The 15397-nt window shown below is 51.6% G+C and overlaps 1 protein-coding gene across 1 annotated transcript; it reads left to right on the forward strand.

Moving 5' to 3' along the window:
• On the forward strand, positions 1-15191 carry SPP2 (secreted phosphoprotein 2). Its single transcript, XM_090285080.1, has 8 exons — positions 1-288; positions 374-498; positions 2668-2790; positions 3801-3908; positions 5805-5859; positions 6580-6630; positions 8621-8716; positions 15085-15191. The coding sequence occupies exons 1-7, from the start codon at positions 231-233 to the stop codon at positions 8704-8706; spliced, it is 606 nt and encodes a 201-aa protein (XP_090141206.1). The 5' UTR covers positions 1-230; the 3' UTR covers positions 8707-8716; positions 15085-15191.
• The last annotated feature ends 206 nt before the right edge of the window (positions 15192-15397 follow it).

Below are 15397 nucleotides of genomic sequence, written 5' to 3' on the forward strand. Positions count from 1 at the left end.
TCTTTGCCGTGGGCTAAAGTCCCAGGCTGAGGTCACGCGGCTTCAAAAGTGGCCTCGAACTGGCACCTCCCCATAGGAACAGCCGGTGGTAAATATTCACCTGGATCAACGGTCTCTGGTTAAGCTACAGACTGACTGCCCCAGTCCGAGCGAGCAAGCCCGGCCACCCCTGAGCAAGAAAGAGACCACCTCCCTGGCTCCGAAGGGTGGTGCTTCCCCGAGTGGAGGAGATGGTGCTGGAAATATTGGCCATGTTTGTCCTTGGAATGAACGCCTGGCCCTGTGCAGGTAGGGAACTCAGCTCTGTGTAATCTGGGGCACGTCCTGGCCCGTGCGCCCGGCCTCACGGTGTCCCGTGTGCTTGCGTGGCCAGGTTTCCCGGTGTATGACTACGACCTGTCCTCCCTGCGGCAAGCCCTGGGCGCCTCGGTGGCGGATGTGAACTCTCGGTCCCTGAGCCCGTACCTGTTCCGGGCGTTCAGAAGCTCCGTAAAAAGAGTGAGTGCCCATGGCCTCTTCCCCACGCCTCTCTCTACCGCTTTCTGGCTCCTTCGGTCGGTGTGGTGGGTACACCTTTTAAATTTGTCCAGTTTAGAATGATCATAGCTAATCGTCTCTTCCAGCCGTGCACGACTCTGCCTGAGGCTCCCGGCGCCCTCGGAGGCCTGTGTCCTCTGCCGGGTGCTTCTCTCTGGGCCGTTTCCCGTTTCCAGACCTTTCCCACCAAGCAGCCTGCCTCTGTAGCGTTGTGAGACGCTTTATTAGGAACTGCTCATTCATTAGAAACGAGGCTCTTTCAAGTTCAGCAGTTCTGCTTCTAATATCTATAGGAAACAAATTCTGGCTTTTGAAGTAAAGAAACCCCCTTCCTTGGTCAATGTAGTAGTGGTCTATTTCCTGTTGGCACTGGACATAGGGAAAGGTGAATTTTCTTGGGCTTCCTGTGACTAAGTCTGTGACAGGCAAAGAACGAGAAGCAGAAATATCCTTCAAAGGAAATGAGAATGTGGACAGCAAGTAGCCTGCCCCCTGCCTGTCCCCAGGGGATGTCGCTGCCTAAAGAGTTCCTGGGCAAAGGGGGCAGAAATGTCCTCAAGTTAGTTTAGGGGAAGCTGGGGGGTGGGTCAGGCTCTATAAATTCCAGGCCACATGGGAAGACGTGGAGGTACTCTGTCTGCCTGCCCATGTGTGTCTCCCATCCCGGCTGGGTGCCACCCGTGCCCACCCTTAGCTTGTTCCCTCTCGAGCTGTGAAGGGCACATGACTCTTGGTATTTCCGCCCCAGTCTCCAAAGACTACACCCTCCCCTTGACCCTTCTTCAGAAAGCGGCTCAGTGTCCCATTTCCAGAGTCCCAGGAAATCAATCGAATTGTCCCAGTTGTCCTTTCTAATTGGGCCATAGGTCATGAAGACAGCGGGCCATGCCTTCGCTAAGTGTCCAGTCTGGAACCAGGCTGCTGTGGCCAGAGTGGGGTCACCTGGCCTGGACATCATGGTGTGGGGGCGAAGTGCAGTGTGTGGTCAGCTGCCAAGCCGGAGGGTGGTTCGTTCTGGAAGAGCAGGGGGCTGGGATAAAGGACCTTGTTCCTTGGCCCCTCTCCCCCGACTCTGCTGGCTTCAGTCTTTTGCATTTCTTGAAATCTACTTGTGGTGTGGGGAAACCAATGTCCTCTTGCCAGGCCTGCTTGTAATTTAGCTGTGCTTGCTAGAGGAGAAAGTGAATACTTCTTTACATGGCTAAGAACATGAGGATGAGTCCTGAGAGGGCCAGTGACTGGCACCATGGAGCTCTGGCCCTGGAGATGAGCTGGTGTGGGGCGTGGCCCCCCAGGGCACAGTCTGGCACGTGTGCCATCATATATAGACCCAAGTCTCGGCACATGTGCCCCTGCAAATAAACACACTTCTGTGCACGTGCGCTCTATAAAGAGCACGAGATCAGCAGGTGCCTTTCCGCAGCTTGTACGCCGCTGTTCCATCTGGAAGCCTGCCTACTCTTGCCTCTCTCCGGCCTTTTCCAATGAATTTGAATCATTGACATGAATCAGGTGACATTCATGTTGCTCCTTCCATGAAATCTTCACATGTCCGCGAATGACTACAAAAGGACCCTGAGCATTGAAATTTAGAGTTACAAATAAATTTTAGCAAGTAGGCAAGTCTGCAGGAATGGAACCTGTGAATAATGAGGATCGGCTGTAAACCTGAGTCATTAGATGCTGGCCTTGGAGTTAGGGCATTGAAGTTACGTTCCCAGTGTCTTCCTAAAGCTGTGCAGGCCTTCGGTAAAGCGCCTCTGCCTCTGGGGTTCAGGGCCACGGCATGGAACCAGGTGGTTGCTCGGATGGTTGATAGGTTCTTTTTCTTTTCTTTTCTTTTCTTTTCTTTTCTTTTCTTTTCTTTTCCTTTTCTTTTCTTTTCTTTTCTTTTCTTTTCTTTTCTTTCTTTTCTTTCTTTTCTTTCTTTCTTCTCTCTCTCTCTCTCTCTCTCTCTCTCTCTCTCTCTCCCTCTCCCTCCCTCCCTCCCTCCCTCCCTCCCTCTCTCTCTCTCTCTCATAATGGGGGGATGATTCTGTAATGCTTTCTCCTTGTATTGAGAGAGACAGCTCTAACCATGTGAATTTCAGAAACACGCCAGTGGCAAACTGCCGCTTCGTTTTCACGCAGGTCAATGTGCTGGATGAGAACAGACTGAGCATGGATCTAGAGTTCAGCGTCCGAGAGACAACGTGCAAGAGGGACTCTGGAGAAGATCCCACCACCTGTGGCTTCCAGAGGGACTACTACGTGGTAGTGCGCTGGGAAGCCCCCCCCCCCCCCATCCCAGAAACTAACACGAGGAGGTGCCTTGTCTTCTTCCATGACCTGGAGCTGCTCTGGCCTCAGCGTTGTCTGGCCACACTGGGAGGCCCTCACTGAGTCCACACTGTATCCCGGGGGTGGGGCGGGGGCGGGGGGGGGGTTCCCGTGGTTGGAGATGTGAGCTCTGAAGTCTGTGGTCCTGAAGGATCCTGGCAAGTTAGTTAACCCCTGTTATGTCAGTTTCCTGCTCTCTAAAATAGTGATGATACAAAGTGAATACCAAGAGGTCAAAATCCCAGGGACATTTTGAATTCTGCTTTGAATAATTTTAAAACCCCAACAGTGAGAGTCGCACTAGCTTGGGCTCCATTGAGAATGACTGTCAGGACCACGGTGTGTTTGGTTCCGCATCCCCAGCGACCAGAACGTGGTCCTGCACTTGGGCCGCAACCCTGGGTGCCACCATCAACCCAACGTTTGCTTTCCAAGGCATCTGTGTTGAGACGTGTGAGTTCTTGGGGCTTCGTTACACTATGAGGGCTGCTTCATAAAGGCATGACTTCTGAAAGGGGATCCTTTGGTTTGGTATTTGCTTCCTGAGACTTTTCACCGTGACTCTGTTTTACGAGGGACCCTAGCCCAGTGTCACAAACATCTGTTTCTAATGAAATCTGAGGCCAAAGGAAAGCCTTTGGGCCCCTCCCACTTCTTGCTGCCCAAGCGGGAAAGGATTCAGGGCAGCCCCTCTGTGCTCACGAGCGACCGGCGGCTTTCCTGGGACGCGTGACGCATCCAGCGCTTAAGGGGTGGTTACGTATTTGGTTTGTTTCTCCTTGGGTCTTGAGATATTTTTGGTTTGGAGGAACGGAAGGCCCCTGTGAGCCTGTCCCGGCTCTCGGTGTCCGTCTGTTTGGTCCTGCAGGGCTGCATGGGGCCTGAGCCCCCCCGCCCCCCCCATGCGCCACTGCAGACACAGCTCCTTGTCTTGCCTTTTGCAGCCGGCAGCGGCCTGCAGGAGCACAGTGTGGCTGTCCGCCGGGCAGGTGCAGGACGTGTGGGTGCGCTGCCGCTGGGCCTCCAGCTCCGAGTCAAGCAGCAGCGAGGAGGTATGACCGGGGGCGGCGCCTCGTGGGGTCTGGGGGGGCCCGAGGCAGGCCGCTGTGACCGTGCAGTCGGAACGTAGCCCAGGCTGCTGAGCTGGGTTCCCTCTTCCTACAGTCCCGTTACTTCCTCCAGCCTGTTCTCTGTCTGTCTGTCTGTCCCTGTCCATTTCCCTATGTGTATTTCTGTCCCTCTCTCTGCTTTCCCAGGATGTGTGAAGCAGGGAGCTTGAAGTGACCACGAGCTTTAGGTCCAAGTACAGTGCTCGCTGGTTCTGCCATTCACTGGAACGAGGAGGCGCATTTTTGCTGGACTGATGTCCAAAGCGACTTGCCTGCTCTGCAGTCTAGGTCAGGATATGTGACCTACATGGTCTGCAGCTTCTTCCTCTTACGTGAAGGAGTAAATGCCAGGAATAAAGACCACCTGGTAGGTGGTTGACCAAACTAAGGAAGTTGATGGGCACAGATCTGCGCCGGCGTCTGGGGCATAACAGAAGCGCAGGGAGTGGTGGGTCACGCGTTTCCCTTCATTCACATTGAAAGGGATTTGCAACAATACTGTAAAGTTAATAGTGTATAATTTTTTTTAATCCTCACCTGAGGACACATCTTCATTGCTTCGAGAGAGAGGAAGGGAGAGAGAGAAGCACCAACTGGTTGCTCCATAGCACCCAAACAGGGATTGTACGTGCCCGGACTGGGGATCATACGCACCCGGACAGGGGGTCAAGCCTGCAACCCGGGCATGTGCCTGACCGGGAACCAAACCCACAACCTTTGGGTCACGGAACAGCAGCACTCCAACCCACTGAGCCACACTGCCCAGGACTATACAAACTCCTGACTTGAAATTGTATTGAATATTTATTTGCCTGATTGGTCATTGACTGCTTTCCTTACTAGAATGCCTGTCTCATGAGGGCAGAAGTGTTCATTTCTGTCAGTCTAGGACCATGTTTGATTTAGGGTAGGTACTCAGTAAGTACTCACTGAATGAAGTTTTAAAAACTGAGGAAGAGCCCTGGTCGGTGTGGCTCAGTTGGACAGGCGTCGTCCTGCAAACTGAAATACGTATAGTTCAGAGGTTTTAGTGTATTCATAAGCTTGTACAACCACCACACTATCTAAATCCGGAACACGTCATCATCTCAAAAATGAACCTCTCACCCATCAGCTGTCATTCTCTACCCCTTATTCCTCCCTAGGCGACAATCACCAGTCCCCTCCCTGAGTCTATAGATTTGCCGGTGACGGACATTTCCTATGAGTGGAGTCATATACTATGTGTTCTTCTAGGACTGGCTTCTTTCATGTAGAAGCCTGTTTTGGAGGTCCACGCCTGTTGTCGCATGTATCAATACTCAGCTTCTTGATTATTGAGCAATATTTCATCGTATGGATGTATTACATTTGAGTTATCTATTAGTTCATCACCACTTGGGTTATTTTCCCTTTTGGGATATTAAATAATGATGCTATAAGCTTTCAGGTGCAGCTTTTCTTGTGGACACATGTTTTTATATGGACTTTCAGTGGTTTCATGAAGGCTACTTGTACACACCGAACTGCACATGTATGACAGCTTCATAGAGAGACCCAAACACAGTCTGTTTGCAAGTCCATAGAACAAGCTTCCATCTTTCTGGTCCACAACATTTGGGGGTAATTCTGAGTCTAATGGAAAGCAGCTCCTTAGTCATTTGAAACTTCATATAAATTGCTTTTCTCTATATTCTTTCTTAGACATACATGCTTGGTATCACATAAAGTTATTTAACATAACATGCTGTCTTATTTAATTGATCAGAGTCCTCCAGAGAAGATTTGCATGTTTTTACAGTGCCTTTCCTCTTTCTCTCTTTCATGTGCTGATATGTACCGATGCCCAAATGTACGTAGGTGGGTTTTAGGGATTTACTGGGATCTTCCAGATGGAGAAACGATGACCTCTTTGGTAAGTTGAGATCTATTCTTTTCGGCTGTTTTTTTCTTGACACAACCTCGTATTAAAGCTTTCTGTTAGTGAGTCGTTTAAAACTAGACCTGTTGGTACATAACCTTGGAACAAGCATGGTCATTACGGAAAACAAACATTTTCTTTTCCTTTTTCTTTCTTCACACGAGGCAATAGCGACACAGCTTTCATTGAAGGGTCCCTTTGTGTTTACGTGGAGCTTTTCCACACACGACTTCATTTGAGGGCTCCAACATCTCTGTCCAACTGTCCGGCAGATGTTGGTTTTCACCCTGAGAGGGTCTTTCCCTAAACTTGAACATGCTCGCTCACCCCTGGATGCATGACCTAAACTAACTACAGGGCTCAGGCGTGCAATCATGTGTAACGGGGGGGTCTGGCCTAAACTGGGGCTGCGCGGGGTCACCCTCCAGCCCTGGGACTAGGACTGGTCGTCCCTCTCCCATCTCGGTAGGGACAGGGCGGGCTCTCCTTTCTTCCCTTCTCGTGCGGCCTCTCGTTTGAGTGGGATGGGTTAGGCTCTGGCTTGGAAGCCATTCTTATGTTCCTGAGACCTTCACCTGTGGCTGCTGACGGTAGCAAAGCTCTTCGGTGATCTCCCACTTCCTCCTTGTTTAAGAAGCCCACCTGGGACATTAGTAATGAAATCACAGAATATTCCAGAAGCGGCAAGACCTCATGGCTGTTGTCGTATTGCAGGTCTCATTCCCGACAGTCCCAGACGTGAACAGTTTTACGGACGGTCACTTGGTAAGCGGTCCTATGTCCCTCCTCAGGTTGGCAGACCCTGTTCTCATCAGGCCAGACTCTGCCGAAGTCATTTGCTAGGAGATAAGCCCCTGAACTGCAAACTGTTTTAAGTGAAAGTGGAAAGATAGTACAGTCCTGCATAACCTTGGCTTGCAAATCACTGAAAAGGTAAATCTGAGGCATTAAAATTCACTTAAATGTTATTTGGAATCAAAATATCAAACCTGTCTCTGGAAATAAGCATTGCCCTTTTTCCCTGCCCCACTTTGGGGCATTTTCGGAATAACCTAAGGCCTTTTGGTTTTCTCTTTGCCCTCCACTCTCAACTGTACTTTGTGGGAAGCAGACGTAATTACCAGTATTTATCTTCTCCCATTTACAGATCGGTTTTCTTATTTATTCTTTGTGATAGCTCTGTGAGGCAGTGCTGTGTTTCTTCCCATTCTGTAGATGAGCAAACTGAGGCTTAGTGAGTTTCTGCAATTTGCCCAGGCCTACACGGCCAATGCCGGCCTTCAATCTGGTTACCGAGTGGCAGAGACAGGACTTTGGTACCCATCTGTCAGACTCCAGAGCCTATTTTTTTTCCATGCTGCATCCCAAAAGACTTGTGAAATTCACTCTCCGTCCAGAGTTCTCCGTGACTATGACTAAAACAGATAGGGCTATTTATTTCATTGAGTTCCATGTCTGATCCTCATTAGGCACACTCCAATTTATTTGAAGCGCTACGGCTTGCAATCTGAGGCTTGATTTAAAAAACGACAACCAAGTTTTAGACCTTCTCTAAATGGTCTCGTTGAGAGAAGGTGCAGCTATTCCACCAGTTGGAATCGCCTTCAGCGTCCGTGGCCCGCTCTTCTGAATCCCTGAAGAGGTGGGAAATGCTGGGGATTAGATTTGATGTTAGAAGTAGCCAAAAGACATTTAGAAATAAATCTGATGAATCAGGTTAATAACCAATGGCTGTAACTGAAATGACCCTAAACCTCAGCAGCTTAAAGCCCCAGTGATTTCTTACCATAGTTTTCGAGGGTCAGAAGCCCAGAAGCAGCGTCGCGGGCTGTGTCTGGCTCAGGATGTCTAACAAGGTTGCAGACAGGATGTTGACTGGGGCTGTGATGTCGGCCGAAGGAGTCGGCTCCAAGGTTACTCACATGCTCATCGGTTCGTGGCCTCAGACCGATAGGATGAGGGTTTCAGTCCCTCCCCATGTGGGTCTTTCTTTCCACAGGGCTATCTGACTGTCCTCAAACCATGACAGTGGCTTCCCCCAAGAAAACAAGAGAGAGAGAGAGAGAGAGAAATGAGCAAGCAACGGAGCACCCAAGACAGGGGCATAGTCTTTTACGACCTACTTCTGGAAGTGCTAAGCCATCATTGCTGCATACTTGTTAACCACACAGACCAATCCAGGCTCAGTGGGGGAGGGGAATGCCTGGCATTGAACAGCAAGGAGGCCGTCTCGGAGGTTGGCTACCACCTTGGGGAAATGCTGTTTGGGACAAAAAAATACATCTAGACATAAATTATTGCAACCAATCTTTTTTATATGTCCTGGAAGGTAATTCCAGAGCTGAATTCCAAAGCCATTTTGGGCTTTCGGAACATCAGTGACACAGATGGGCAGCCATCTTGGAGACGGTCTTGAACAGGACAATTTACGTCAATGCAACAAATCTGTGTGAAATGCACTGGGCAGACTCACGGAGGACTCAGAGCAGTGTGACACTCTGTGCCTTCAGGGGCTTGTCGCTGTGACTAAGGTCACCTGCAGTGGAGGGAGAGAAGCATTGGGTTCGGCTGTGACTCTGCACAGGACAAAGTGAGGGACAGCTTGATCAGGAGGATAAGTTATCCAGTTCTCATGGCATGATGGCTTCTGGTTTGCTAGTCACGATCCTGCTTCTTAGTTCATTGTCACACGGGCCATGCCGTCTCAGATCTTGATGTGAATGACACAGCCTATGCCTTCCTCTTCTACCTTTAGAGGTCATGAGAAGGGTCTTCCCTCCTGGAAACAGAAGGTCCCCGAGCCAGTGGCACAGGGCGAGAGTGAATACTGGCTTTGAGTAAGAGCCTTAAGGTAAGAGAACACAGGTAAAAACACGCACCTTTAGAAATAGAAGCTCTTGCAGAGAAGCCTTCAAACTGCAGGTCCTGCCCCTGCCAAGGCCTGTACTTCCCTGGTCACCCCCCTTCTGCCCCTGTGCGCCGGCTCTCCCCCTCCCAGACGCTGACTGCTCCTCCCTCACCTCTCCACTCTTGCACCCTTAATCTCTTTCCCGTGGCTTTGCATTTGTTGCCACTGATGCGATCAAGTTCTTCCACTTTAAGAGCAAACAAACAGCAAAAAAGCAAGAGAACAGCCCCTTTCTTTGACCCAGGGTCGCTCCCATCCTCCCGCCTGCTCTGCTACGCTTCTCGATAGAATTGTGTCTCCAGCTCCTGCTCAGCTTCCTCGCCTCCTGTTCACTTTCCTGCTTTTTACAAACTGGATTTCAGTCCCTCAGATCTGTGAAGTGCAATCTGCCTGCCTTTTCTCAATGGACAGTGTAAATCCTGGTGACCATTTGGGTTATCTCTGTAACCCAATTCTTTCCTTCTGCCACCTCTTCCTCTTGCCTGGCGTGATCATCATTATGCAATTATTCCCAAGTCTGCCTCTCTCGCCCCGCTCCATCTGGGATCCAGGCTCACTCCATGCAGTTGCTATGGATACCCCAGGAGCAAGTGAAACTCATCCAGCCTCCTCTCCCGCTTCCTTTCTCAGTGGGAGACATCACCATGCACCTGATTTTCACAACAGCATCCCTGACTCTCCTTTACCCTCCATCTTCCCCCAGCATTGGCTAATTACTGACCTTGCCCACACCTGCCATCTGGCATCGGCCCAGGCCCTGTCCCATGATGTCCGCCTTGCGTGCCATCCGCAGGTGTAACTGGGAACACAGAGGCCATGCTGGCCCTTTTGTACCTGAACCTCCTAACGCTTGCTTCTCTTACGGGATGCAGCAGAGGCGTGCAGAAGGCAGGCCCTGAGCTGAGAGGAAGTGGGGCAGCTGGAATCTGAGCCCCGGTTGTTCAAACCCACCCTGAGCATCGAGTCTCATGGGTTTATTAATTCCCAGTGACTAGCGATTGGAGCAGATGCAACTGTGTGTTTGTGAAGCCATCTGGTGAAGGGGCATCATGAAGGGCGCACTTAACAGGACTCTTGGGTGCAGTCAGGTATCGATTCAGTGCACATTTGTTTACACACACACACACACACGCGCGCGCGCGCGCACACACACATACACACACACGTTAATAACAAATCCTGGGCCTTCATGTGCTTTACAGTTTACATAGTGCTGTACAACTCCAGGATAAAGTCCAGAATTCCTAGCTTGACTCACGGGGACCTTGGTGGCCTGCGCCCCCCCCCCCCCACCGCTTCTCTGGCCGCCACTCTCCCAAGGCCACCTCGTCCCTAAGCTTCCACAGAATAGAGATTCTTGCAGTTTCTCCTGCTGTGAGCTCTAGTGGGGACACCCGCCTGGCTGGTTCCTCCCCACCACTCAGGGCTCAGCTCGGGCCCCTCCCACATCAGAGATGCGTTTCTTTGTGGACCTCACGCAAGTCCTCGTCCCAGGGCACTGCTGGTCTCCTCTCTGCCCACCTGTCCCCGCAGGGTCCCCGGGCACAGGGCTCAGGGAACTTTGTCATTGCTCCCAGTGCCCTGGGCAGAGCCTGGCACACAACAGGCATTCAGGAGGTGCTCCTTTGAGTGGATGATGGAATTCTTCACCTTGGGTTTTGAGATTCTTCTATTAAAAAAGAAAGAAAGAAGAATCAGCGAAGGGTAGTATAATTAATTTTTAACCATTGGAATTTGAAAGACGTCACCTGACTTTTTACTAAAATAGAAGAAAAATTTTACCAGCGAGGTCCTATTGGCCGAAAGAGGCAAACGGCAGGGTTCCTTTTTCATCCGTGTGCTCCCTGGAAACAAACACCTGCTCTGGACTGCGAGCAAGGTGCTCCTCGCTATGAAGACACAGGCTCATCATATTCCTTTTTACAAGCTGAAAACTTTTTCTTTTTCTTCGCTTTACAGAGTGTCCTCAGGGGTGAAAGACAGAATTCTCATTGAAGTGGCTGTATTTTATTATTAATAATATGCCTATATTGGGCATGCATACCTATGTATTTTTATATAAATTCATGACCTGATTTCTATAAAGAAACTGAGGGGCTCAAAAACGTCTCTTTAAGGGCAGCATAGACGAAAGGCCACGGGCTGCCGCCTGGCCTGGGCACTGACTTTGACGTCCCGCTTGTGCCTCCAGCCTCCTGTGGCCTTCTGCAGGGCACGTGCCCACACTGCGCTCCAAGTTCCCTGGAAGCGTAAGGTGAGATCAGTCAGGCTGACACACGGCGCCCAGTGAGGAGGCCTGGCCCCCTGCCTGGTCTGTCTGTTCTTTCTGAGCTGGGCCCGTGATCTGACCCCTTAACCTCTCGGCTCCGGCCCTTCAAATATTTATGGTTATTATTATTTACTTGTTTTTGTCCCCACTGGACCATGAACTCCTTGGGATGTCTTACCGTCTAATCTTTATTAATTATTTCAGTGTAAAAGTAAGAAAAAGATGATTAATGATGGCTGTCTTCACCTATTAATAACAATATCCTTGGTTTTGCTAAAAACAGTGTCTAGACTAGAATAAGGGCTCAGTCACGCTGGAAGGAGGGAAACAGTGAATGAATGCATGCTGGAAATCAGGATGGCTCGTTTCATATTGTGAGTGTCACATCGTGAATGTCACATCCCCGGTGGGGAGCCTTCTGAAGGCACAGACTTTGGCTCATACTGCAAAGACGCCTCAGAGCCTGGCTCAGTTTCTGGAAGCAAACAGGAGCTGACTCAGTGTTCCTGTGACATCATAAACGTGTCCCAGGGTCCTTTCAGGTTGCTAGAAGATCAGTCTGGATGTCAGAGTGGCCAGCGAAGGTATTATTTCAGCAAAGAGCTCTGACATTTTTCCCTATTTGCTGTTCTAATTTAGGAACTAGGCCAGGATCCCGCTCTCCTGTTGAAAGGACTCAATTGAGGGTCTCCCACTTTCTTGGTCTTTATAGCTGCAGTCATTCCAACGTTTTCATTATGTAGAGGCCAGAGACCGCATGCCAGAGTGACCGCACCTGCCACCGCGACGTGGCTGATGCATTCGCCTTTATGACGATGGTCGATGGGAGCAGAATCCTTAAACCCCATGCCCGGGGCCAGCACTGGGGGCAGCTCTGAGTGAGGCCTTTGTCAGCCGCCATATGGAGCCAAGAATCAGTCTCGTGGTTTCATCAATCTGTCCCGCACGCGTCCACAGAGTGCCCACTTTGCGCCTGTCCTGTCCCCGCGCCATGAACATCAGAACTGCCGAGGGTGTCTGGGTCTGTGTGTGGACCCTGCCAGTACTTTGCCTTACATAAATCCTGCAACAGACTCCCCATAACATTGGCATTACTGTCTCCGTTTCGTAGGTGAAGAAACTGAGGCATTAGAGACCTCTGCCCTCAGACACGGGGCTGGCATTGCGACGCAGCTCCCAACATCTGTCTGTCTCCAAAGCTCCTCTCTTCCTTCCTGAGATGCTCTGTCTCATGAGACTACAGTATCTCCAGGTTTAGAAACCAGCACAGGAGGACAAAGGCTCAAGGATTATTTGTTTACAGTACATTTGTCACGGGCCGGGTGAAGCCAGATTTCTAGTAGCCAGCTAGAAGGCAAAGCCTTGAATCGACCAGAAGTGTTAACAACATACCTACCGACTGTCAGCCACGTGAGGGGCGTGGCCCTAAAACATGGGCCTCTTGGGGAGTTTGCTGTGCAATTTTCGTCCCAGGTACCAGACCGATTAGTGACTTCTTATCCTGAGCTCCCATGACTGCCCACCTAGTGGGGGAGCCAGGCCCCCATGCCCGCCTAAGATATAGAAGATCTAGTCCATGCTCCGGAGGGAGGCGGGAACCTGGCCATTTGTGACTGTTGACTTGCGCTCTGCTCTGACAGTCGCTGGTGGGCACACCTGCCCATCACCTGCCCACGTGCCGTCTGTTCTGACTGTCACAGCAGCTGTTCTGTGAAGTCACTAAACACGCTGCATCAGTGGGTCCTGGGACACGCAGGAGCAGGCCCCAGCCGGCCTCTGGTCACACTTCCTGTGTGTTTCTGTTTCAAGACACTGTATTTGACATAGATTGTTGGTTCATTCCTGTTGAACCCAGAACCGGCCACACCCTCGGGCCTGAACGGGGCTCATGCGACACACGTGTTTTCTCCTGAGCCACCTCGAAGCCTCCCGGAGCTTAGGAACACGAGAGAGCGTGTGGCGCGGCACCTGGGGGCCACCATCCACAGCAAGATCACCAACAGCGAGGACAAGAGTGCAAAACCGTGGCACGTGAATGACCCTGGTTCACAGCAAGAGAGCTGAGACCCGGAGGCAGAGCCGCGGTTCCGCCTCTGCAGGCTGACAGCCTCGAATTTTTCGCCGCTGGGAGCATGTCCTGGAATGAACAAGAAAGCTCTAGAAGTATTGCCTTGGGGGTTGTCGATGGATAGTCATGAGTAGGTGAATTTCTGGGAATAGTGAGATGGCTGTTGAACGGGTCCCCGCCCCGATTTACCCCCAGCTTCTCTTCCTTCTCTGCTGGCCTTGAAGACACACCGGCTGCTCCCGGAGCCTCCAGGGCCTCCCGCCAGTTCCTCTCGGGACACTGACCCCCCCCCCCCCCCCCCCCCCGGCTCTGTATCCTCCCCTTTGTGCCTCCTGGGCCCCGCCCATCCCTTCCCTCTGAACCTCGGCCACATCTGATGCTGATGAAAACCCCCTTCTTTCCTGAAGCTCTCTGGCCTCCGAGACCTCGCCTCCCGGCTCTCTCTTCTCTGCTGAGAGTTCTCTAGTCTTCAGGGATCTCCCCTCTTCCTCCTGCTCCTGAGGTGCTGGTGTTCCCGGGGCCCGTGGCATGCTCCTCGTCCCCCAGGGGGTCCCGGCATGCCCAGGGATGCCCGTCCGTGGGCAGATATTCCGACTCCCATTTCCACAGCGTCCCTCCAGCTGAGCTGCAGGCTTGGCCAAAGCATCTTGCAGACACTGCCGCTGGGTGGGCACCGCAGCGCGTGCTCGTAGTGGACTTCTTCCCTTCTGGGCTTATTCTTCCTCCCGGTCCAGCTCCCTCTCCTGGGTACCCAGACCCAAAACAAACTCATCTCCAGCCTTCGCCTGCCCTCATCCAGCCAGCCACCACGCCCATCCTTCCTCCCTGATGCTTCCCAGCTCTGCCCTTCCCCTCCAGGGTCTGGCCTCATCCTCTCCAGCCTTGTGTGGTCGGCATTTTGCTGACGGTTTCATCTTGTTCCTCTCAAATTCACCTCCGACCTGTCACCGAAGTCATGTTAACACCAATCTTCCCAGGTCAAAGCCCTGCTCCCCTGGAGGGTGGAGTCTACGCTCCCTCGTGGTGAGGGGTCTGAGGAATCGGGCCCTCTCCCCGGAGCTGTGGCTCCTGTCTGAGTCCCCTGCTTCTCTCGGCCTCCGTTCCATCTGGAAGAAGAGTCATGTGGCAGGCTGTTCCTCTGCCCCCCAGTCTGGGTCTGACTTCCATGCCCAAGCCTCTGCTGCCGGACTACCGTACCCCTGCCCCCAGCTTACCCTTGGGGTCTGGCTGACATGTCTTCTCCAGGTACCCCTTTCCTGGGGGTTCTCTGCCCGTGGGTATCTCTGGAATTGCATTCACTGTGTTGTATGCTGCTTCAGTCTTCCCCACTAGTAAGCAATCCCTTCCCCCTTTCCTCCTTCCCTCCCTCCCTCCCTCCCTCCTTTCCTTCATTCCTTCCTCCCTTCCTTCCTTCCTTCCTTCCTTCCTTCTTCCTTCATATTGAAAGTCGGGGCTATACCTTCCTGATCTTTGTTGACCCCAAATAGATACTCAATGCATACATGTTTATTGGATGGACGGACGGATGGATGGATGGATGAATGACCTTCCCTGCCTCCAGCTGCGTACCCTCTGATGAGCGCCGCTGGGGCCAGCCCACCCCGTTCCTGGCTTCACTGCTCTCTTTCCTCCCACCCTGTCACCACCAGCTGTCCCTCAGATCAGCCTGCGTCCCAGCATGAGGTGCCACCCCTTCTGGGCCCCTCTGGACTTGCCCTTTTTGAGACTGGAGCTTCCTGCCTGGGGCTGGGTCTCCGTTACCTGGACTCAGCACCTCCCCCTCTCCCTGCAGGTGTCTCTCACCCTTTCCTTCGCTCAGGCAGCTGGCCTCTTCGCCTCGTTGGTCTAGTGTCCGGTGCCACCTTGGGGTCCCTGTTGAACAGCGTCCAGGACTCCCAGATCCCGTGCCCCCATGGCACGCATGTGACACGCACACCTCAGGGTCTAATCCTCTTGTCCTTCTTTCTTTAACAGCAAAATGCACTGGAAGGACACATCCCAGAGAAGAAAGACACTTCTGAAGTGTGCGATTTTCCTTTTGATTGGTCGCAGTCCTTAATAAACAAATGTCTTACTTTTTCTCTTTCATTGTCTGATTTAAAAAAATAATAGAAGTAACTATGAAATTTTTAGAGAAGAAGCTAATGCCATGAGGAGCTTAGTAGTATCAGCCTAGGATTTTAGGAGTTGAGACACATAAAGTGGCCGTGTTAGCATAGTTACGTCAAATACATGTTTGAGATCCATATACAATCGTCATAAATTCCTCGTTCTTGCAAAGACAAGC

Source organism: Furipterus horrens, unplaced genomic scaffold (genome assembly GCF_987537825.1).
Source record: "Furipterus horrens unplaced genomic scaffold, mFurHor1.1.pri manual_scaffold_1, whole genome shotgun sequence".
Lineage (NCBI taxonomy): Eukaryota > Metazoa > Chordata > Mammalia > Chiroptera > Furipteridae > Furipterus > Furipterus horrens.